Raw genomic sequence first — 20967 nt, forward strand, 5'->3', positions numbered from 1 at the left:
ACTTATTGTTCCTAAATATGTCTTTTCGATAAGGCAAGCTTTACTCAAAAAATAGATTGCCCCACCACCAAACTACTCCAATTCTTTGGTGGCGTGGCTTTACTAGCAGACAACTTTTGATATATATGTAGTTTCGCAACTCGGTTTGCCAAAACTGAAACTGGTTCGAACGAGCACCAGTTTAGATATGGATATTTTATGTACTTGAAAAATTACAAGTTTATCCAAAACTGATGCATCCGAAATATTTGTATAGAAAATTTTGAAATGTGAGAAACAGGTATACTATATTTCGTATAAATCGTATTATTCTCAAAAACTGTTGATAAACAGTGTGACGTCATTTCAACATAAACCAATTTTAAGGGTAGTATATGTACAATGCGTCATTTAACAGTTCCAATTTATCGATAAGCAACGTTTTTGGTACAAAGTGAAATGAGTCATTAAATTGATTACTGTTTCACGAGATAAGTTATAATGTGGGTTTTTGGTTATGGTTCGCTTATATGGAAAGCAGATTTTCCTTATGAAAAGACTTTAGTCGGACACATCAAAGGATACATTAGGAGATTTTACCAAAAAAGTACAGATCATAGAGGAACCCCTAATAGAGTATGTATTCGATAATAATTTTTCTATCATGTATTTATTTTGTATTGTTTTATTGTTTGTCAATAATTTGTACTGTCTTACACCTATGTATAGTTTCTACCTGTTGTTTTAATAGAAAATTAATTTCTTTTCAGCCTGGCCGAGTTGTCACATTATTAACTTCTAGTAATGCCAACGATGAAGTATGGGGTATTGCGTATAAAATATCGTCTCAAGACATAAATAATGTTGTAAGACACTTGGATTACAGGGAAAAAGGTGGTTACGAAAGGAAAAGCGTTCTGTTTTATCCATCTTCTTCAACAGAAAACATTGGTGTTCATTCGTTAGGAAATAATGCTTCTCAGGGCAACCATGAATTTACAAAATTAATACCGCTGAGCGAAGATAATGCATCGTTTTATATTACAATTTATATAGGTGGAGAAGATAATCCAAATTTTGCGGGTGTAGAACCTGTTTCTACGATAGCTAAACAAATACTCATATCTTCTGGTCCTAGCGGAGCTAACACAGAATATTTATATAAATTAGCCTCTGCAATGCGAATAATAGCGCCGAATGTATACGACGAACATTTGTTTACTTTAGAAGCTGCTGTAAAGACACTAGAAAAGGAACAAACAGAAAAAGTAAAATCAAATGAAAATTCAACAATCGATAAGAATAGATAAAAAACATATTTCATTAGAAAAATTAATGCAAAGTCACGTGCGAAGGAAAACTGTTTCAAATAGGAGATATGACATTTGTTCTAATAATGTAATTTAAATTAATTTTATGTAAAACACAATATAAAGATAATGTTTCAAAACAGTAATAACTCCTAATAAATATTTCATGTAATTTATTTAGAAAATTGAACAACCCGTTTAACCGATATTAACTTGAGAAAGTATATTCAATTTTGAATTCTGGTCATGTTACTTCGATTCATTCAATATTGATCAAATTGACAAATAATAAAAATAAATAAGAACAACTAAACTATTATGTCAAAATATAATTATATATATGTGTGTCTATAAAAGAATGATTGCATATGTATATTTACGTTCGATTCCGAATAAAATTGAAATATAACTCGCGTATCGATATCGATTTATTTCGTCCAATCAAATCAGCCTTTAATTAATGTTAATTTGAAAGAAATGATAATATTTAATTTCATATAATCTACAGAAATAACATTTTCGAAACGATAACCATTATTTACGATGTCGCTGAGTTGACATTTTCTGAAAAAGATAAATGTTTACATTCGTGAGGGAACTACTTTTATTACGCATGAGCGTGCGTTGACGCGTAATGATCAGCTGAACGTACTTCGTAGTTCCGCCATTTCTTATTGTTAGAACAACTGTCAAACCCAGTAGTTCGTCTGCGGGTCTGTTTCCTCTCTGTACCGACGAATACGATAAAAAAAGCCAAGATTGGGTGATCTATTAACGTGAAAGCGTTTCGGACGCATCCGGGTAAGTTATTTTTTAAAATCTTCCAGTTTTTATATTACACACACATATATTGTTGCTAAATACATTCGAGTGCCCAGCTAAGACAAAATGGTGGTAAGATCCGAACCGAACAGTAGAGTAAACCATGTAAATAGATACATTTTCATGTTCTACATTCAAGAAAATATTAAACTTATAAATAAAATTCTTTTCCGCAACACGGTTTCTACCAGATTAACCGTTTTCGTTATATCCACTTGTTATTATGTTGCATTTAACATTTGTTGGGCATTGTCCTATCAAGTTCTACAATAACGGAATAAATATTGTAAACATTGTATCATTTTTGTCTACAAATAATAGCAATATACAAAAGGGGTATGTATAGTATATTCCGACAGTTTTTTAATTGAGGTATATGTTTGCTTGGCGGACGATGACTTATCATTAATAACTCGGACGAAAACAAACAAACTTAAGTTTGTTCCAGAGTTCATTCGGCACTCGAAGTCAAGAAATTGTATAATCTACATATATATATATATATATATATATATATATATATATATATATATATATTTATTAAAAAGCTAGTTTTTCAAATCACAATTAACTGATAATTTTATATAGATATAGTGGAATCAATGTAATCGTTCAATGAGTTTTGAACTTTAAACTTTTTATAGAAGCGTATCCGTAGAAAAGAATAAATAAACTATTATCTATAACTATTAAACTATTATATTATAGTAATTAGAACATTTCTTGGTAAAGTTCGTTAAAATTCGTTTGTCGCCGTGACCGTTCGGGTATTGTTCATCCGTGACGAGTGACGATTTACAGAGCAGATGCGAGCTACGCTACAGTCGAGTCGAGTACGCGCTCAAAGAGCGTACATTTGTTCCTCATGGGAACTGTTTTGCTCTTACGTAAACAAAGAAAAAGAAGAAGTGTATATAGTTTTTTCGTAGTTCACTGATCTCGTACGACCGTATTTCTTCACACAAATAGTACGTATCTAAACAGGATATTACAATTTACCGATAGTATTGCAAACAGATCCTGTTAACAATAATCCATCGATCATTAATCTTCGAAATACAAATGTTCTTTGTGTATACTCGATCTTGCCTTTTTCATTTCTTTCTATTTAAATTGTTATTGAAAATTCGTTCGACAAGAGTAATGTAATTCCGATGTAATTTTTCACGCGATAATCATTTAAATTCATGTATTCGATAGTTTATTAAAAAATGGTTAACTCTGAAATACTAAGTTTAATTGAATGAAATACAAAATGTACCGTACCGTATATTCGAAAATACGATTTCACTGTGTTAAAAACTTCTACAGGCGGTCAAAGTTAACCGGAGTGTTAATCTTGTTACCGATCCTTGATTTTGACAGTTCGTTGCATCAGCCGTTCAATGGCTTTGTATAGCTACCTTTCCTTGGCGGTGTAGGTCGGTGTAATTTAAGGTTGCCTTTTTAATTCGACGCGATCCCCCTTTCCTCACTTCATTTAATTAATATTATTATTCCGCGATAAATATTTACTTATGTTTCATTAGAATATTCCAAATATTGTTTAGTATTTTTTTTTATTTAAGTTATTGTTCCGTTAGATGTAGGGCTCTTTCTCTCTAAAATTTTCAGCTTTTTGTTTTGAATTATTTTGGTAATCTTCTTAATGCCTTGAGAACCTTAAAACAAGTTCTATACTGTATTTCTGCTCAAGCTTCATATTCGGATTCATAAGAGCTATTATATTTATATGTATGTATATTCCAATTACGTACGTCAACATTATGCCGAAAGAAGAATATGCTTTTTATGTTCGTTTCTTCTGGTTGCTACATTACATCAGAAGTAAAATTTTTTACTTGTGTACGATAAATCGGACTCTTCGCTCTGACGAAATAATGCGCGAATGTTAAAGAGTATCGGAAATCGCATTTTAAGTTCGAGTCGAGTAAATACGCAACCGTGTTTTTCCCAACTTTATCATATTTCTCATTGTATGAATTAAAAGGAATGATTCTGTTATTATTTATAAAGATAAATATCTTCCGAAACAATACGAGCAAAAAATATGATAGGCCGAAAGTTCTCGAAGTTATTTCGAATGTACTCGTTTTCTCGTATGTTCATCGGAAATCGGAACTATCAGTCGACCAGTTTCACAGCGCGTGGATGTAAACACGTACACCCAGACCACCAGAAAGACAGAAACCTGGAGAACGAATCATTTAAAATGTTTTTTTATTTTAATATTATTTGTATGTTTAAAATGTTCGTAGCTTAAATAATTCTCGTTTACAATTTTTCTCAAGAAACGTTACAATTAATGGAATAATAGAATTGGAAATGATGATTTAAACAATTTTTTACAAATTGATTATTATTTTATTGTTACAGATACAAGGCTAGCCAGCTGCGCCATTCTTGTTGTGTGACACCCGCATCATCAGCCATACTACACATCTTCTGTGTAATATTATTATTCCATTGTTGCTGTAGTTAGCTGTTGGTCACACATCGCAGGAATGGACACATCGGGCTTGCCTGTACCGGATGCAATCCACCCGATACTTGAACAACTACAAGAAGCTTTGGTCCTTGAAGTAAAATATCAACCTAACCTTCAGTTACCCACTATATCGCAAGTAAGAGCACACATATGTTGCACTAACAGATTCTTCTATGTATACATTTTATTCGCCTGCAGTAAATATAACGCATATGTTCCATTTTTCAGAATGATGAAATCACGATCGGAGCTCGTGATGGTTCAGCCCATGTACTGAGGTGTTTGAAAGTATGGTACGACTTACCATCGGATGTGTTTTTTATTGCCATAAACTTGATGGACCGCTTCTTAACAAAGATGAAAGCAAGGCCGAAGCATATGGCTTGCATCAGTGTGTCTGCTTTTCACATAGCTGCTGTTCAATTAGCACAGTCCTTGGATGCTGATCACTTAGTCTCTATTTCCCAGTGCAAATGCACGGGTGGTGACCTGAAACGTATGTCGGAAGTGATACGGAACAAACTAGAGTGGGCACCCGGTACACAACCCGTTACACCCTTGATTTTTCTTCGATTGTTTCACGCTATGTTCCATGCAGTTGCATTACAGTTTGGTTTGGGAGAGATGTACAATAGCATAGTTACGGTAAGATACATTTTTGTTCGATTGTGTACGTAAAAATTGATGCTGAAATGAAGATAGTGGAAACTTATTATGTTTACTGTTTCAGGAATCTGAGCTTTTTCTCAGGCTAGAGATGGTTGCTTGTGATGGTAACTGTGCAAGTCTAAGGCCCTCGGAGGTGGCACTTGTTTTACTTTGCACGTACTTAGATAGTGCAGTTAATCGGCTGGATACTAATACAGATACTACCAAATCCACAACCGCTATACCTAGTTCCTCTACAATCAATACAACTGTAATACCGAAACATCAGACACTTAGACTTTTGGAATTTGCAATAGAACTTCAGAAAATATGTAAGGTAACGTTGAAACGTTAATTCACATTAGATTTTTCTAATAAAATCGTACACGTCGTAACGTTTATTCATTGTGTCCACTTATAGATTTCAGACACAAGTTTTTTCTCTACACATGAGGCCGTAGGTGCTATATTGAGCAAATACAATGCTCAAGAGCAAACTCCTCATAAACAAAGACTGATATGGAGATTATCCTCTCGTACGGCGCGCCTTTTACGTCCAACTGATAAATTCACTTCTGTATTACCTGTTATCGCCGAACACGCTCCAGTTCCTTCACCGAGTAAAATTAGGTATACTTCAACAATTACTCAATTTACTTCGTGTTTTCCTTATAGATATTATTATATCGTTAGAAAATAATTTTGTATATTTTATTTAATAATACGACAATAAGTATTTCCCTTATATTTACAGAAAAAATCGTAAGTTCGGTCGACGCCATGGGAACAAGAGACGTTAAGTGGCAATATCGAGGCCTTAAAGTGAGTCTACAGTTGGCATTATAAGTACTGCAAGACTAGAAATTGGGAAGGGACATGTAAGAATTTTTATTATATTATTTTTTTAGGTGCTGGATTAGAAGTTCAGTGTTTATCCGTCAAGCAATAAAGGAAGTGTAACTTCAATTTTAATTTGAAATTAGAAATTAAAATAGAAAGTACAAATATTGATGTATTTACGTCGTACGACGAACTGGTCAGATATTTCCTTTGCATCATACGTTGGAAACTCGAATGCAGCATACGTTCACATTTCATTGCAGTATTCTAAAATGGAAAATCGAATCGAAGATTTCGAATATATTAGTTGCATTAAATGCATAATTTTTTCTTTCAATTGTATCATACGTTTTATATAAAGGAAGACGAGAATTTCTGTTCGAAAAATTAATGTTTTATAGCTATATAAAGCACACGAGCGATGTGCAAATGAAGCGAATAAAATCGAAACGGCAAATCGTATTTTACTAACGTTAAAGTTAATGTGATACATACAATGTCCATTGTAATTCGTACTTTATGGATAGAATTCTATATGTATGTTTGAAAAGCGAGGAATTGGATCATACGCGAATTATTTAAAAATAAATTATAAAAATTAATAAATCTAATTACGATGATCAAAATGTTCAATAAATCTTAACTTTTAAAATTTACCAAAAACGAATTCACTGATTGATGTTTTGTCGTCAGACTATTTAAATTATGCGTATTGTTTAAGGAGATTTAAGAAGAAACCATGAATGAATGTAAATAGAATAGTCTTCTGTTACATGTTTATACGGTATGTCAATGGAGTAAAAGATGCAACAATGCATTTTTTATCGTATAATCTAAATGCTTAACCTTTTGCACTCGGATGGCATTCTGCAAATTTCGTTCAATCTTTTTTCTTAACGTTGGTTCGAAATTTTTTAAATATTGGCACATAAATGTGATTTGTATATTAAATTCGTATGTATAGATAACGTCTGAAACATACACGCGCGAAAAGAGCAGTAGTGACTGCCTTTAACGTAGGCAACACTTAAAATAAACCAAAGTCGATTTAAATCTAGATAGTATTTATAAAAGAATTAATTTAGAAATGTGAGAAATACGATACGTGTATACACGTTCTTCTTGATAAACATTGATGAGAGCGCAAGAGGTTAACGATATAATTATTATGAATGCTTCAAACAAACTGTTTGAAAAAAAAAGAAAAAAAAAGAAAATGTCAGCTGTGAAAGTATAATTATGTGTAAAATAATTTAAGATATATAGTATTACATACGATTACAGATAAGAGTAATACTTTAAAGCCACAATTTGTGATAGAGTTTTTTACTAAGATAGCCTTCAATCGTGGCAATTATTAAATGGTAGCGACATTGTCTCGAGCATTTGAGAATTAAAAATTTTTCTGTAACCATTTATTGTCTACTCGTTTTCATATGTTAGGGATCATATGATCGGTTTTTGTGGCAATCTCATAGTGTCTAAAGCACGTCGAAAATGGAACAAAAATACTTCGAATTTACTATTAAATAACTTATGTTGAATAAATACATAATAATTGTAAAATATTAATAGAAAAAACATTGATTGTAAAAACACGGAGATATTATGTTCTTATTCTATATGAAACGCCTAATTTTTAAACTACACATAAGAGTAGAGTTAATGTTGTTACTTTGAAGCGGCGATTATTTTCAAAGAGATGAATTCAATTCAAGGCGTCTCTGCATTCTTAGCCAGTTTATGCTAGTCATAAGTTGCATACATTAAAGTTTCATTTCGTTTTTGGAACGAATAGCAAAGAATAATTCAAATTACATATCTTAGAATAGTACCACAATGTGTCAGACTGTTATCCAGAGATGTATTTAATCAAACAAGGAAACAATTATTATTGTAAAACACATGATACTTTTCTCATTAGCACATATTAACCAGTATTACATACAACTCTGTATATTTTTCCGAAGTTAATTCTAATGAATCTTTTCTTATAATAAAATGCCAAAACAAAGTGGAAAAAATATAAATTTTAATATGACAAACAATGTAACTAGTTTTACTCATTTTGTCTACGAACAACTTTCTTAAAGAAGAGATTTTATTTAAGTGCTGCAACAATAATGCATTTAAGGAGAGAATAATGTCTTATGGACTATATTTAATCTTTGAATAGATATCCAAGAATTTCAGTAGAAGTAGCGCACAATTAGTAGGAATTTGTTTATATTGCTTACTTACTTATGTATATATTTTTATCTTCATTTAAATGAAGTTTAAATTTAAACTCGTAGAATGCACAGTATAAACACGCATTTACAATTATTCAGATTACTATGAAATACAATAAAAAAATTAGAATTGATTATCGAAAATTGAATATTTGAAGATATATTAGTAATATAAATTGAATATGTTAACACATACTGAATTGGTACGTTAACATATAGTATTTTATGGGAATTGTGATTTTTGTAGGACAATATAAAGCAAAGAAATTGTTAGACTTCTCATGCACAAAAAATAGTTAATTCTATTTCAATTTTTGTGTAATGTACAATCAAATTAAAAGTAAAATTTGTAAAAGCGCTATATAACTACAGTTTATTGCGAACGAAAACGTAATGCATTGAAAAAAAAGCCGAGATGTCGCATTTTATTCATGTGTGATGTCAAGTAGCATTATCTCAACAAATATATGAACATTAGAGTTGTAATATAACAACATGTGTTTATAATAAAAATGGGAAAACAATCGTATTTAGTCATCATCTTTAATATAATAAGAAGTCCTAATTAAAGAATTATGAAAAAGAAATGAAAAATAAGTGAATCGCCAATCGGTTACGTAAATTTTAGCCAGCTTTGACATGAATGTAGTTATTAGTCGAGTATTTGAGATGGGCAACCTTCAATTTCATTCAAAAGCGTTAGGTAAACAAGCGGCTTTTAAGTGTCATAGACGTTTACGCACGATAACACGTGTTTTTCCTTGTATATTTGATCATAATATTCATATTATGACATCCCCGGTGCACATTGATGGGAGCTTAGGCGAAGGTGTAAGAGTTAACAACCTGTTTATTTTATTAAATGAACATTTTTGTTAGATTAAGAGGTTAATAAACCGTGAATACAAAATAACTGTCTATAGAAATTTATGTTTTTACTTTTTCAAAGGGTGGTCAAGTATTAAGGATAGCACTGTGTTTAAGTGCACTGTACAAAATACCAGTTAAGATTGATAATATTAGAGCGGGTCGTCCCAAACCTGGACTAGCTGCTCAACATTTAAAAGGTACAGACTTATACATAGATAGACAATTTATGTTTAGTATTCAACTAACTTTTAATCGAATATTATTAAAGGTGTAGAATTATTAAAAAGCATGTGTAATGCAGATGTGCAAGGAGCACATATAGGATCGACCTGCATAGAATTTAAACCGAATCAATTAAACTCGGACAAAAAACATACATTTGTCGTGGATACAGGAACAGCCGGGTGTATTTGTTTGTTAGCTCAGGTAGCACTGCCCTGTGCTTTGTTTTTTCCAAGAGAAGATGTTGTTACGTTAATTCTTAAAGGCGGTACAAATGTCCCTATGGGGCCGCACATAGAATATCTTACAGAAGTATTAAGACCATTACTGAATAAATTTGGGGCTGATTTTGACTTCAGAGTTGTAAGAAGGTATTCTCATAAGTATATTATTATTAATAACATGTTGGGTAACATATATGTGAGTATTTACATATGTATGTATGAATGTATATATGTTTGTATGGGTATGTTATGCATGTATTCAACATGTTATAAATAAAATGATTATCTCACAATATTTAACATAAGATGTAGATTGTATTCTTTAGAGAATATTAATTTTTTAATGATCAATGGAGGGGTTATTATCCGAAGGGAGGTGGAGAAGTGCATTTGTATGTGAAACCTGTACATGCTCTAAATGCTATTAGTTTAATCGATCCGGGTGTACCTAATGAAATAGTAGGATGGGCATATGTTGCTGGTGTTGTTCACATTAAGGTATATGTTCTATTTCTTCTTTTCTCTATGTAATTTCAGCCACATTATGTTCAATGAAATATGTATTTTTTCAGGAAGCTCATAAAATGGCGAACGACGTGAAGGATGTTCTGACAGAAGGTTTTAATAAACACAATGTTCGCGTTCCACCAATTAATATAGAATGTTATAAAGAGGATAGATCTGTAGCTTTTGAAAATGGATCTGGCATCAAGTGAGATTGAGAACTTTCTAAAGAATGAAAATTCTACGAATTTCAATTCAATAATTGAGCATAATTGATATTAGTGTAGTGTGCAATAGCACTACCGGGTGTGTCTATGGTGGTTCAGGATTGGGTTCTGGTCGTCAAAAGCAAACTGCACCAGGTGTACAGGCGGCTAACGAAATCTTAAGGGCAATTTTAACAGGATCTTGTGTCGATGAACATCTGCAAGATCAGGTATTTCTTTCTATTTTTCTATTTTAATCGAACGTTTTCAATATTTGTGTATTTCAGTTAATAATTCTGATGGCTTTGGCGAGAGGTACCTCGAGAATTAAACTTGGAAGTCAAAAATTGACTTGTCACACCGAGACTGCTATAAAAGTGGCAGAGATGATGTTAAAAAATTATAATCTTCGTTTTAAATTGAATGAGAAAGAAGCTGGAGATAACATTTCTTCTGTTTTAGAGTGTGAAGGTTGCAATTATAAACCTTCAACAACATAGTAGATAACGACTGTACGTTTTATGTAATCACGGAATTGTAGTCTGTTTTTCTGAAAAAGAATTCTAAGATAAGGAATTATATACAATGAGATTAAAGCTGTTGTCATCTCGCTTATACTGTTTTTCAATAAATAAACGGTTCGAAATTGTGTAATACGAATATCGTTTTATTCTATTATTCGAAGTTTCTGCATTTTAATATTAAGCAACTGTATCAGTTTTTCTTTGATGTAGCTTAAATGAAACTTAATGAAACGTTAATGAACAATTTACGCTTACGATTTTCTATAGTTTTATAATACAATTAAGAAATACATTGTATAAAAACTTATTTTTATTAACACATTGATTAAGGATCAGTTTTTGTAAAATTCATTCCTGTTTCTGTCGAAAGAATGGTTCTATCGTTCGTAAAAATTCTCTTTCGAATACTTCATCTGAAAACCGGCTTACTGATGCCCTAAAAAGAATTGTATAAAAATATTTGTGCAGATCGATATCTTTTTTTATTATTTATGTATATTGTACCTAGCAGCCATTTTAATAGTATTTCTGCCTTCTGGGTGCATATTGATGATATGTGCCATTATCACCGCATACTCCTCAGCTTCTTCGGCCAAGAAACCGTTCTGCGATCCCGGTTGTGTTTCAATTATATCAGCTCTAGAATGATTAGCAAACTTATCAAGATGTTTTAATTCGGTTCGTTTCATAAAAATGATTTCTTTTGTTTTGTTATTTCTCCTTTTCTCGATAGAAGATTACCTCGGACCTCCAGAGGCATGAGCCACGACAATTAACCCTGCAGCCATACATTCGACTACGCTAATACCAAAATGTTCGTTCCACATAGTATGTAGTCCTATAGTTGCTCTTTGAAGTTCTAACATAAGCTCCGAATATGGTATATTTAATTTAAACTCTACGTTTTCATCCAACGCAAAATGTTTCGATAAATCCTGCATGTCTTTAACGCGTACTTCGTCTTCCGCGTTTCGACAAGATCCAATAAGAATTAGGCGAATCTGAAAAAGTTCACGTATGTGATTATTTTCAATATTGAATAGAATCTGTATCCAATATACCTTGTCCCAAACTTCTTCCTTAACGATAGATCTAAGTTCGTACATTGCTCTCAACATTAATGGATGATTTTTTTCTGGTCTGAATTGTGCGACCGAAACAATACGAATGTTATCACTTTTCTCGTCCTCGTTAAGAAGCTTCAATTCGGTTAAGTGTTTTACATCGCACGGTGGATAAATCCTGTGAGTTTTTAATGGACACTTCCAAATTGCATTGATATGATCGTCCGTCCAAGAAGAATTGACCATAATAATTTCGGCAGTACTGCCAGCCCAACCATAAATCTAAAACGATTGCCATTGATTGTGTCATACAAGCATAAATGCTTTCCAATTCGAACTTACTTACAAATGCAAACAATTTATAATAAGCGATTTTAGCTGCAGATAGAAATGGGTTTCTAGCTATAATTCGTCTATTATTATGCGAAATAACTCTTCTGTAAACATGCCGCAACATATCGGTCGAAATTGTCGGATAATGCGTGTACGTTGCTACTCTACATCCACCGATGTATCTGAATAAGGGATATGTAAATGCATAGCCCATCGTGTCGATGTATATGTCTGAAATAATGTCTTATGTGTATATTTCGAAGAGTTTCTAAGTACTTCAAGTATGCATCAAATAATTGCATACCTGGTACATAGCTATTTAAAGCTTCGATGCCCAACCAAATTGATCCTAAGCTTTGACCCAAAAGGGTAAAGTAGGGATACATTGTGGCTTCCACCCATTTGCGTTTATGTAAGTATACAAATTCAATATTCCTTTCAATCTTGAAATTAAACACTGTTTCTGTTTTATTGATAATTTGTTCTGGATCAGCATCAAGATCTCCTGTATAAATTACTATATGTACATTTGGATATCTGAAATAAAAGAATGTTTGAATTCATAAGGATCTCAAAGAGATTGATAAAAACATAGTTTGATCAAAAGCCAGACTGAAATACCTAGTTTGTATGGCACTGATCGCAGCCCAAAGTACTCTTTCACCGCCTCCTCCTGAATTACAATATGGATGGAAAATGCCAACAACAGTTCCTTTTTGTGATCTGTCTGTTCGTTTTCTTGAATATAATCTTTTCCATGTTACAAATAAAATAGGTACAGCAACAATTACACACAGTACTTTACAAATAAAGAGTACAAATAACATATTTAATGATAAAGCCATAGATATCCTGAAATTGAGACAAGACGATAATAAGCAGTTTTTAAATAATAGAAAGTATTTTTCTTAAAAGTCTTACATGAGTGCATAGAAATTTGAATTTCCGGCTTTGGACAAAAATATAACTTGACACGTGTATACCCGTGTAATTATCTGTGTATATGTAGTAGTTTCACGTTAGATTAATTTCTACATATGAACGGAACGAAACACGTAATATTTATTCAGATGTGATCTTATCCAAATTTTATTTTTATTTTAATTACTGTTTCAGTCATTGTTTCGTTTATTATTCAATATGCATATATTTCAGCTTGTGACTAATGCGAAAATAAATTGATAAACGGTAGAGTTCAATTTATACAATGTACATATATACAATAGACTATAATATATCTTTAGTACTATACGAGTAAATATTTGCTAGTCGAGCATTGGTCTGAAAAATTAAGTAAAATTGGTTATTCTAGAACTAGCCCAATTCTTCATTATTATTAACAGTGCGGACGTGAAAGTGCTCAAGCACTGTGCTGAGAATATATATAATACATTCATATCAATTCATATTCAGTAGACTTTAGACCAGAGAGGCTGTTTAGACTAATATCACAGACGATATCTCGTCTGTGCTAATATTATATAGTCTATGCAGACATGTGGCGGTTGTAGATAATGTAGATTTCTGTATCGATTAATTTGTTTATATTTAGTCGTTAACATTTATTTTGTTTTTGGTTTCCTACCAACAAAATTATTGACATAACAAATTGCAACAGCTTTAAAATAAATACTGAAAGAGATAACACGTCTTTTATTTGGAGAAATATATCACACTCCTACAGACAGTCGATAGTCGCGCCCTTAGTGGTAACATTTCGAAACTTGTTATCAATCATAAGATCGAGTTCGAGTAAACCATCACAGTCGTAATTTGTGATCGTGACGGCGGTTTATTCAAATTTGTGTTTCAGCGTAGGGACACGTTTCGTCCCGGGTCATTCATATGGATTTTTTACTTGTAGATACAGATATGAAACTTTTGATCATTGTTTATTGTAATAAGTAATTTGTTAAATTTTATTAATATATAGTTAGCGATACAAATTCCTACAATGATTTCAAAACTATTGTGCACCGATGTTCTTGCTATCCATTGCAGACATAATTTAATTTTTGTTGGTTAGTTTAAATGATACGAAATTCATTAAAAATTTTATTATACTTTCCGAACGTTTTTCCTTCAATTTTTATATGATTTATTGTTGCTTTTTACAGGTATAGGTACAACATTGCACATTTTTCATGCTGACACTTTCGAATTAGAAAAAAAAATAGATTGTCTTTATCCAAATAATATACATGGAATTGTTGAAGGTCCTAATAATAAATTAGCTGTGTTCGGTGCTAATTTTTTTTGTACTTACTATATTGAGGCAAAAGATGGAACATTAGAGTAAGTATATTAAATGTCATAATGTAACTGTTTTGTATGAAAGAAAAAACATTTGTTTTAGAATCAAAGAAGATATTAGGAAAAAGTGTCTTAACAGTTGGATAGTAGCGGCAAAATGGTTTACTTTTTCTGGATGTGATTATTTGGTTAATTTATCAGCTCATAATAGTGTATGTGTTTATAATACATCCAACAATCATTGCCAAGAGAAATGGTGTGAAGAAAAGTGTATTCTGTATCCTTATTTAAACATACCCAATCAACAACTTCGTAATTAAAAAACTTGACTTTCTTCAATATAGATACGCTGGTTCTATTTTTGTAAAAAGTAACAAGGACTTGATAATCTTTGGTGGAACCGTCTTTCAAGAAATATTAATATGGGAAATAAATCATGCTACGTGTTCAAACGAAGCTATGCCAGTTTTACACCGTTTACAGGGACATGATGTTAGTATTTAACAGCGATTGCTCTTATGAATTTTGTTTATAGCTTTTGCTACATAAAAAACCTTTTTTAGGGTGTCATTTTTTCAGTTATATACGATCCAATCACAAAATTGATTTGTTCTACATCCGATGATAGAACCATCAGATTATGGACAATAAATTGTAGTGATAAAGAAAGTGAAGATGATATAAACTGGAAAGAAACGAAAATAACATTAACAAGAACCATTTTTGGTCATACAGCTAGGATATGGAGGTCCATTATTAGGAATAAAACTTTGATAACAATCGGCGAAGTACGTAATAAAACACCATTAACAGAACTTATCTATTTTAATATGTTTATATTTTAAGGATTCTCTTATGTGTATCTGGTCATTGAATGGTAAATTGCTTCACAAAATTTGTGCTCATCATGGAGCTGCTATATGGAGCGTCGATACATCAGTTGATGATAAATATATTTTTACCGGAGGAGCTGATGGTGCAGTCCATGTATGGTTTCTTGATAACAATTACATTCAAAAGGTTTTTACAAAACCTAAACACTTCTCATGTACTTCGCCAAAACATGTTTCTTATTTAAATAATGGAAACTTTTTGGTCTTCAATGAAGACGGGAATTTGTTTGTTGTTAATAAGTTGCACAATGATCCTATAGAATCGCTGTATCTAGAAAAATATAGTTCATACTGTGTTATGGAAGTATCTCTATGTCGATCTTGTGTTTGCTTCGCATCAAGAGATGGATATGTGGCAGTCTACAGAGGTAGATGTTACTTCAGTATATTATTATATGTATACAGAGTGAGGAATCTGTTAACAGTATCACTCTATATTAAATGATTATTTAGTAACTTGCACAATATGTTTTCAGCAACTATTAAAAAGTTAGAACTGATTTTTGAAGAAAAGATAATGAACTCCCAGATATTCTCTGTTCAATGGTTGCAAGATAATAAAATAATAGCGTGTGGATCAAATGGAATATTAAAAATAATTATTTTTGATACAATAGGTATATGTTGTTACACAGCATAGTGTGCTTAAATATATGTTCTACATTAAATTTTTCATCATGTAGTTTAATTTGGTTATATTTTGCACACAGGAAATATTACTATAGAATCGATTTGTCTGCTACCACCTAGTCGTGAACGCTGGCTAACAGCTGCTGTACTTTATGAAGGATTATTAGTATGTGGAGATAGAGCTGGAAATATGCATATTTTTAACGTTCAAGAAAATGTTTTACACGAGGAGATAAATATAATGGAAGCGGATAATAAACCTATACAAACTTTTACTAAAGTTCATGGGAAAATTGGCATTCAAAACTTTCTAATCACAGGTTCAAAATTGATATCATCGGGTCGTGATGGAATGTTGAGATTTTACGAATTAAACGAACTCGAAAATTCCAAATTGCTGCGTAGTTTACACAAAGAAAAAATGCCAATGGATTGGATCAGTGGAAGTTTAAAAATGTCAAGTGATATCCTCGTATTAGGTTTTAAGGAGGTATATTTGTAAATAGTTTAAAGATGATATTTCAATAGATCAGTATGTATAATTTTTTCCTTCCTTCCTTTCAGGTGGAGTTTCTGGTATATAGCATGTTTTATCACAGAACAGTAGCAAGAATACCTTGTGGGGGAGGTCATAGATCATGGGACTGTATGCTATTTGGTGAATTAATTACGTTCCTTTATATTCGTAACAAGCGAGTATATGTTTTCGAATTTTCATTAAATTCTATCAAATCACCGATTTTATTAGTAAGTAATATGATTTGTGACAATTTGTATTGATTGCTAAACGGAGTACTAGTACATTCATTGTTTTATTGTGATATTTCTAGAATGGTTTCCATACGAAAGAAGTGTACTGTATCGATCCTATACTAAAACTTGATGATGAAAATGTTTTGATATCTGGAGGAGAAGACGGCAGTCTGCGTGTTTCGACTGTTTCAAATATTGAGATAAAAAACAATTTGAGTTTTCGAATGTTAGGAATTTTTAATGGTCATATCTCCAGCATTAAGTCTATAGTTTCCGTGAGTTTGCAATCGACTTTATTGTGCAACAAGTACATTGTATTTTCGGTGGGTGGAAGAGCACAAATGAAAGTATGGGAGATCGATATAAAAAATAGTGAGACTACTCTAAAAGACTTAGATATTTCTTGTTCCGATGTTACATCTCATATGCTGTATGGATTCGACAAACTTCGAAAGAAACAATTGCAAGAAGTTAATCAGTCGTACATCATTCAACCTGAAACTCGATATATGGATATTGCAATATATCGTGACATATACAATGTACATTGCATACTCCCCTTTATTGCTTGCGCGGATGGATTCGTCAGGTAAATCATTCGCGATGAGGCATAGTGTAGGATTGACCAAAAAATTCGAGTTTTAACTTACATTTAATTTACAGGATATTTTTATATAATTCGAACACAAAGTGTGTCTCGTTAAAAGTACATGCGAAAATTGTTGATCGTTGTATAGTAAAAATAAGTATTTTAAAGTGTGAAGAGAAGGTAATTCTATTAACTATGTCAACCGATGGAGTTTGTCGTTTTATTGATTTTACCGAAACAATTTCGATCATATCAAAAGGAATGCAAACTGACGATCTAGAATTAAAAGATTGTGCCGATATAGTTCTTGCAAAATTCAATTTACATCAATCTGGAATTAACTCGTATGACATCAAAGTAATTAAGAAAGATGAGTATTTATTGGCAACTGGTGGCGATGATAATTTATTCAGTCTTGTACATTTTAAAATTTGTTTATCAAAAGATAATAAACAAACATGCATTATATTGTTATCGAAATGGAATACATCAACCGCGCATATCGCACAAATTACAGGTGTGTTACTTTTAATGCTGCTTGATAAACAAATTCTTTTGCTTCAACTTCTATTTATTTCAGGCATAAAGTTTCACGGAGAAAATACAATTTTTAGCGTTGGATTGGACCAAAAAATTAATATGTATAGTTATAATTTCATCAATGATGTTTTATCTGTGAAAATATTGAAAACAATTTTGACTTTCGTAACAGATGTAAAAGGCCTAACTTTATGGGATACAGCAAAGTATGCACATTTCTCATGTGAAACGTAAAAATTAGTTAAATTGAATTAGTAAAAAATAGATCTACATACTAAGTATTCTTCTTTTAGGGGTGAATCAGCTATATGTGCTTACGGTAAAGGTTTTGAAGTCTTACTTGTTCAATAATAACTAAGTACTGCAAATTTATGATAGCGGGTAATATTATTTTTCAAAGAGGTTAACAATAAAGTGGTTATTCTGTTTAAATTTTGTTCGAAAAATTCGCAGTTCTCCTTTTCACCGGCAGATGGCGAGTGTACAGAAAGGCAACGCATTAAAGTCCAATGTTAAAACTAATTCAAATATATTTGCTTTATTAGTTAAACATTATTAATAAAGGCGTATATTAACCAAAACAAATTCGTTTATAAAAATGGCAACTATTACGATATCGGCCGTTCGACCACGAACAAGCATCCTTGATAAATCGCTGAGTAAAGGAAAAGGAGAGGTTAGCCTAAGTTGTTTTGCACTCTTATTTTCGGAACTCGTACAGTACTGTCAAAATCGAGTTTACACCGTACCAGAGTTACAAAACAAGTACGTAAACGAACGAAACGACGAAAAGCTTGCCTGTAAATCGAACGTATCTTTATCTATTGTTTAGATTGGCGGAAATAGGCGCAGAGGTTGGCCATAGGATAACAGACCTTCTGGTTGTTCGTGAAAAAGGAGGAAAGCGTGAAATCAAATTGCTAAACATTCTGTTATTCATCAAGAGCACAGTGTGGAAATCGTTATTTGGTCGCGAGGCTGACAAATTGGAACACGCGAACGACGATGAACGCACCTACTACATTATAGAGAAAGAAGCATTAGTGAATAAATTTATATCCGTACCGAAAGATAAAGGTAGCTTAAACTGTGCTTCTTTTATTGCTGGAATAGTGGAAGCTATTCTTTGCGATTGTGGTTTTGTGAGTAGAAATCAATGTCCTTCATTCTATGACCGAATCTTGATTTGAGCAAACAGATGTTTCTTTTTTTTCGCATACAGCCAGCAAAGGTGACAGCACATTGGCACAAAGGAACTACGTACATGGTCAAATTTGACGATGCAGTTGTTGCTCGTGACAAACAATTAGAAGATCGATAAATGTACTTAAGAAAGCAAGGGAGATTGCTATGACAAACTCATTCTACATGAACATGAAGAAAAAACAAAGATTGTACACATTGAATTTAGAAGAAATTCATTATAATTTCTTTTAGTAATGCTGTCTTGCTCTTTAAAGCGGATTGAACTTTTTTTTTCAATTCTACCAATACAATTTCTCTAGATAAAATCTGAAACTCTTCTTTGAAATATCTACATGTTAAAAATTTGAATTATTCCATTGAGAACTACGATAAAACTATAGATAATTTTTATTTTTAAAATAACAAGTTTATTTCATATATATTTGTAAATACTATTGCAAACGATGTATTTATTATATCAAATCGATAATAATTTTAATTTATAAAGTCTACATTTACAAATATACTATTAAATAATAATGGCTTTGTTATTACGTATTGAATTTGTATTTCCTATCAGCATAGCTTATTTGTCCAGTTGCCAACTGGTAACTCTCCTTATCCTGTAATAATCGAGTTTGTTATTTTTGTTATTATACATGCATTCTAATTTTGGTATTAAGAGTTCAATAATTTACCTTTAGCCTTTTTCCAAACCAAGTATATAAAACAATGATTGAAGTAGTAATACCATAACCTAATATATAACTCCTCAAAGTTACTTTTCCGAACTGCTCATGGAACTGTCTCACAACTCTATATCTAGTTACCCCTTCATCCATCTGTGTATTTCAAATATAAGAATTATGCAAAATTATACATTTCTGTGTAAAACGTAAAGAGCGTTGCAATTCAATGTTAAAGTTAACATGCACTTTTAGTAACAAAATACATAAGATTAATACCGCCTGAATGTCTTACATAATTTTCAATTTTTATAAAAGTACCGTTCTGATATCTAATGTATCATTTCGAGAAAAAGTTAGAAAGTAGAAAATAAAAAATTAAAGGTAAATGTAGAGTACGTGTAATAGAAGTTTTCTTTCCTATATATTCTAATACATTTTGAAATCATGTAGGTGAGGTTAACGCCTGAATGATACGTACCGAAAGTTGTTGCTTTATTGGATTATGAACCTGTTTCAGATAGCTTTCGCGCAATTCTTGTCTTCTCGCAGCTTTTTGTTCTATCGCTTCTCTGGTGGCCGGAGAAACGTCAAACGTCTGATATGTGTTCCGACTCATTTTTTAGTCACGAAATCAACAAACCGAATTTACAGGGTAAGTATATTTGAATGTATTCCGTGCACAGTTCCGTCAAATGGTAGGGGTACGGATACTCTTTGGTTCCGTCACAGTCAGGATTGCCAGCAGTAGAGGGAACATGGCTGCATAGGAGTAGAGACAAGTAGAGGGGAGAAAAAACAGAATTATACATATATTGTGTGAATATTGAGATGTCGAGCTTATGACACCGTATCCATACAAGTACATACTCGATTCTCCCTAACAAGATTTATATTTTATGCTGGATTGAAAGCCACTTGGAAATAAATATTAAATTAAATATCGATATCATCTTTTCATTACGTTTCAAATTTGCCGCGCTTTGTTCAGGTCTCCGTACAAACCTAAGGTACTTACTAGAAGCTTGTTCTCAATCAGATTCAGAGTGTTCCGCTTAGTGATGGGCATTATCGACTAAATTCAACTATCGACTAATTACTATTTAGTTACTACATACTATCGAATATTTAGTCGATAGTTTTTAGTCGACTGAAATTTCGTTTTAGTGGTTA

At 32.0% G+C, this 20967-nt stretch overlaps 6 protein-coding genes across 11 annotated transcripts; 4 read left to right on the forward strand and 2 right to left on the reverse strand.

Moving 5' to 3' along the window:
* Positions 1-70: 70 nt before the first annotated feature.
* On the forward strand, positions 71-1464 carry LOC143353539 (putative glutathione-specific gamma-glutamylcyclotransferase 2). Of its 2 annotated transcripts, none has more exons than XM_076786947.1 (3): positions 71-280; positions 367-615; positions 750-1464. In XM_076786947.1, the coding sequence occupies exons 2-3, from the start codon at positions 481-483 to the stop codon at positions 1287-1289; spliced, it is 675 nt and encodes a 224-aa protein (XP_076643062.1). In that variant the 5' UTR covers positions 71-280; positions 367-480; the 3' UTR covers positions 1290-1464. The 2 variants fall into 2 exon arrangements, with proteins under 2 accessions (XP_076643062.1, XP_076643061.1); XM_076786946.1 differs by having other exon boundaries at positions 372-615.
* Positions 1465-1950: 486 nt separating this feature from the next.
* On the forward strand, positions 1951-7080 carry Cycg (cyclin G). 2 transcript variants are annotated; one of them, XM_076786954.1, is made up of 7 exons: positions 1951-2090; positions 4488-4735; positions 4828-5244; positions 5330-5584; positions 5669-5877; positions 6002-6069; positions 6156-7080. In XM_076786954.1, the coding sequence occupies exons 2-6, from the start codon at positions 4616-4618 to the stop codon at positions 6045-6047; spliced, it is 1047 nt and encodes a 348-aa protein (XP_076643069.1). In that variant the 5' UTR covers positions 1951-2090; positions 4488-4615; the 3' UTR covers positions 6048-6069; positions 6156-7080. The 2 variants fall into 2 exon arrangements, with proteins under 2 accessions (XP_076643069.1, XP_076643070.1); XM_076786955.1 differs by lacking the exon at positions 1951-2090 and adding an exon at positions 2931-3079.
* A 1892-nt stretch (positions 7081-8972) lies between these two features.
* Positions 8973-10998, forward strand: Rtca (RNA 3'-terminal phosphate cyclase). Its single transcript, XM_076786953.1, has 7 exons — positions 8973-9149; positions 9268-9385; positions 9457-9781; positions 9991-10132; positions 10207-10346; positions 10421-10574; positions 10632-10998. The coding sequence occupies exons 1-7, from the start codon at positions 8988-8990 to the stop codon at positions 10842-10844; spliced, it is 1254 nt and encodes a 417-aa protein (XP_076643068.1). The 5' UTR covers positions 8973-8987; the 3' UTR covers positions 10845-10998.
* A 121-nt stretch (positions 10999-11119) lies between these two features.
* On the reverse strand, positions 11120-13652 carry Alg11 (ALG11 alpha-1,2-mannosyltransferase). The gene is made up of 8 exons (XM_076786952.1): positions 13187-13652; positions 12887-13117; positions 12570-12802; positions 12279-12496; positions 11930-12214; positions 11610-11869; positions 11373-11507; positions 11120-11304 (listed from the first exon to the last, which is right to left on the reverse strand). Coding segments are annotated over exons 1-8 (1452 nt in total). The 5' UTR covers positions 13189-13652; the 3' UTR covers positions 11120-11216.
* A 393-nt stretch (positions 13653-14045) lies between these two features.
* On the forward strand, positions 14046-19659 carry Trs31 (trafficking protein particle complex subunit 31). Of its 3 annotated transcripts, XM_076786948.1 has the most exons (15): positions 14046-14286; positions 14383-14560; positions 14622-14795; positions 14863-15010; positions 15082-15306; positions 15365-15779; positions 15888-16028; positions 16122-16531; positions 16606-16788; positions 16872-17383; positions 17458-17900; positions 17964-18129; positions 18217-18304; positions 18396-18599; positions 18756-18894. In XM_076786948.1, exons 1-13 carry the CDS (start codon positions 14220-14222, stop codon positions 18272-18274), a joined length of 3120 nt encoding a protein of 1039 aa, XP_076643063.1. In that variant the 5' UTR covers positions 14046-14219; the 3' UTR covers positions 18275-18304; positions 18396-18599; positions 18756-18894. The 3 variants fall into 3 exon arrangements, with proteins under 3 accessions (XP_076643063.1, XP_076643064.1, XP_076643066.1); XM_076786949.1 differs by lacking the exons at positions 14046-14286; positions 14383-14560 and having other exon boundaries at positions 14652-14774; XM_076786951.1 differs by lacking the exons at positions 14046-14286; positions 14383-14560; positions 14622-14795; ... (8 more) ...; positions 17964-18129; positions 18217-18304 and adding an exon at positions 19146-19659 and having other exon boundaries at positions 18396-18688; positions 18756-19065.
* Nd-b15 (NADH dehydrogenase (ubiquinone) B15 subunit) lies at positions 19502-20526 on the reverse strand. Of its 2 annotated transcripts, XM_076786957.1 has the most exons (4): positions 20477-20526; positions 20276-20444; positions 19807-19950; positions 19502-19731 (listed from the first exon to the last, which is right to left on the reverse strand). In XM_076786957.1, exons 2-4 carry the CDS (start codon positions 20411-20413, stop codon positions 19660-19662), a joined length of 354 nt encoding a protein of 117 aa, XP_076643072.1. In that variant the 5' UTR covers positions 20414-20444; positions 20477-20526; the 3' UTR covers positions 19502-19659. The 2 variants fall into 2 exon arrangements, with proteins under 2 accessions (XP_076643072.1, XP_076643071.1); XM_076786956.1 differs by having other exon boundaries at positions 20276-20514.
* Positions 20527-20967: the final 441 nt, after the last annotated feature.

The sequence above is a fragment of the Halictus rubicundus genome, chromosome 4 (assembly GCF_050948215.1).
Source record: "Halictus rubicundus isolate RS-2024b chromosome 4, iyHalRubi1_principal, whole genome shotgun sequence".
Classification (NCBI taxonomy): domain Eukaryota; kingdom Metazoa; phylum Arthropoda; class Insecta; order Hymenoptera; family Halictidae; genus Halictus; species Halictus rubicundus.

Bases quoted from the DNA above. Each gene is read 5' to 3' on its own strand.
- Rtca (XM_076786953.1), top strand. From the start codon at position 8,988: ATGGGCAACCTTCAATTTCATTCAAAAGCGTTAGGTAAACAAGCGGCT. The intron at 9,782-9,990 runs GTATTCTCATAA...TGATCAATGGAG, and splicing joins GACTTCAGAGTTGTAAGAAG to GGGTTATTATCCGAAGGGAG. The intron at 10,133-10,206 runs GTATATGTTCTA...GTATTTTTTCAG, and splicing joins CTGGTGTTGTTCACATTAAG to GAAGCTCATAAAATGGCGAA.
- Alg11 (XM_076786952.1), bottom strand. The intron at 12,215-12,278 runs GTAAGTAAGTTC...CAATCGTTTTAG, and splicing joins ATTATAAATTGTTTGCATTT to ATTTATGGTTGGGCTGGCAG. The intron at 11,508-11,609 runs GTAATCTTCTAT...TAATCATTCTAG, and splicing joins CATGCCTCTGGAGGTCCGAG to AGCTGATATAATTGAAACAC.
- Trs31 (XM_076786948.1), top strand. From the start codon at position 14,220: ATGATTTCAAAACTATTGTGCACCGATGTTCTTGCTATCCATTGCAGA. The intron at 14,287-14,382 runs GTTAGTTTAAAT...TGCTTTTTACAG, and splicing joins ACATAATTTAATTTTTGTTG to GTATAGGTACAACATTGCAC. The intron at 16,029-16,121 runs GTATATGTTGTT...TTTTGCACACAG, and splicing joins AATTATTTTTGATACAATAG to GAAATATTACTATAGAATCG.
- LOC143353539 (XM_076786947.1), top strand. From the start codon at position 481: ATGTGGGTTTTTGGTTATGGTTCGCTTATATGGAAAGCAGATTTTCCT. The intron at 616-749 runs GTATGTATTCGA...ATTTCTTTTCAG, and splicing joins ATAGAGGAACCCCTAATAGA to CCTGGCCGAGTTGTCACATT.
- Cycg (XM_076786954.1), top strand. From the start codon at position 4,616: ATGGACACATCGGGCTTGCCTGTACCGGATGCAATCCACCCGATACTT. The intron at 4,736-4,827 runs GTAAGAGCACAC...TCCATTTTTCAG, and splicing joins AGTTACCCACTATATCGCAA to AATGATGAAATCACGATCGG. The intron at 5,878-6,001 runs GTATACTTCAAC...TTATATTTACAG, and splicing joins CCTTCACCGAGTAAAATTAG to AAAAAATCGTAAGTTCGGTC.
- Nd-b15 (XM_076786957.1), bottom strand. From the start codon at position 20,413: ATGAGTCGGAACACATATCAGACGTTTGACGTTTCTCCGGCCACCAGA. The intron at 19,951-20,275 runs GTACGTATCATT...TGAAATACACAG, and splicing joins CAATAAAGCAACAACTTTCG to ATGGATGAAGGGGTAACTAG. The intron at 19,732-19,806 runs GTAAATTATTGA...CGATTATTACAG, and splicing joins GGTTTGGAAAAAGGCTAAAG to GATAAGGAGAGTTACCAGTT.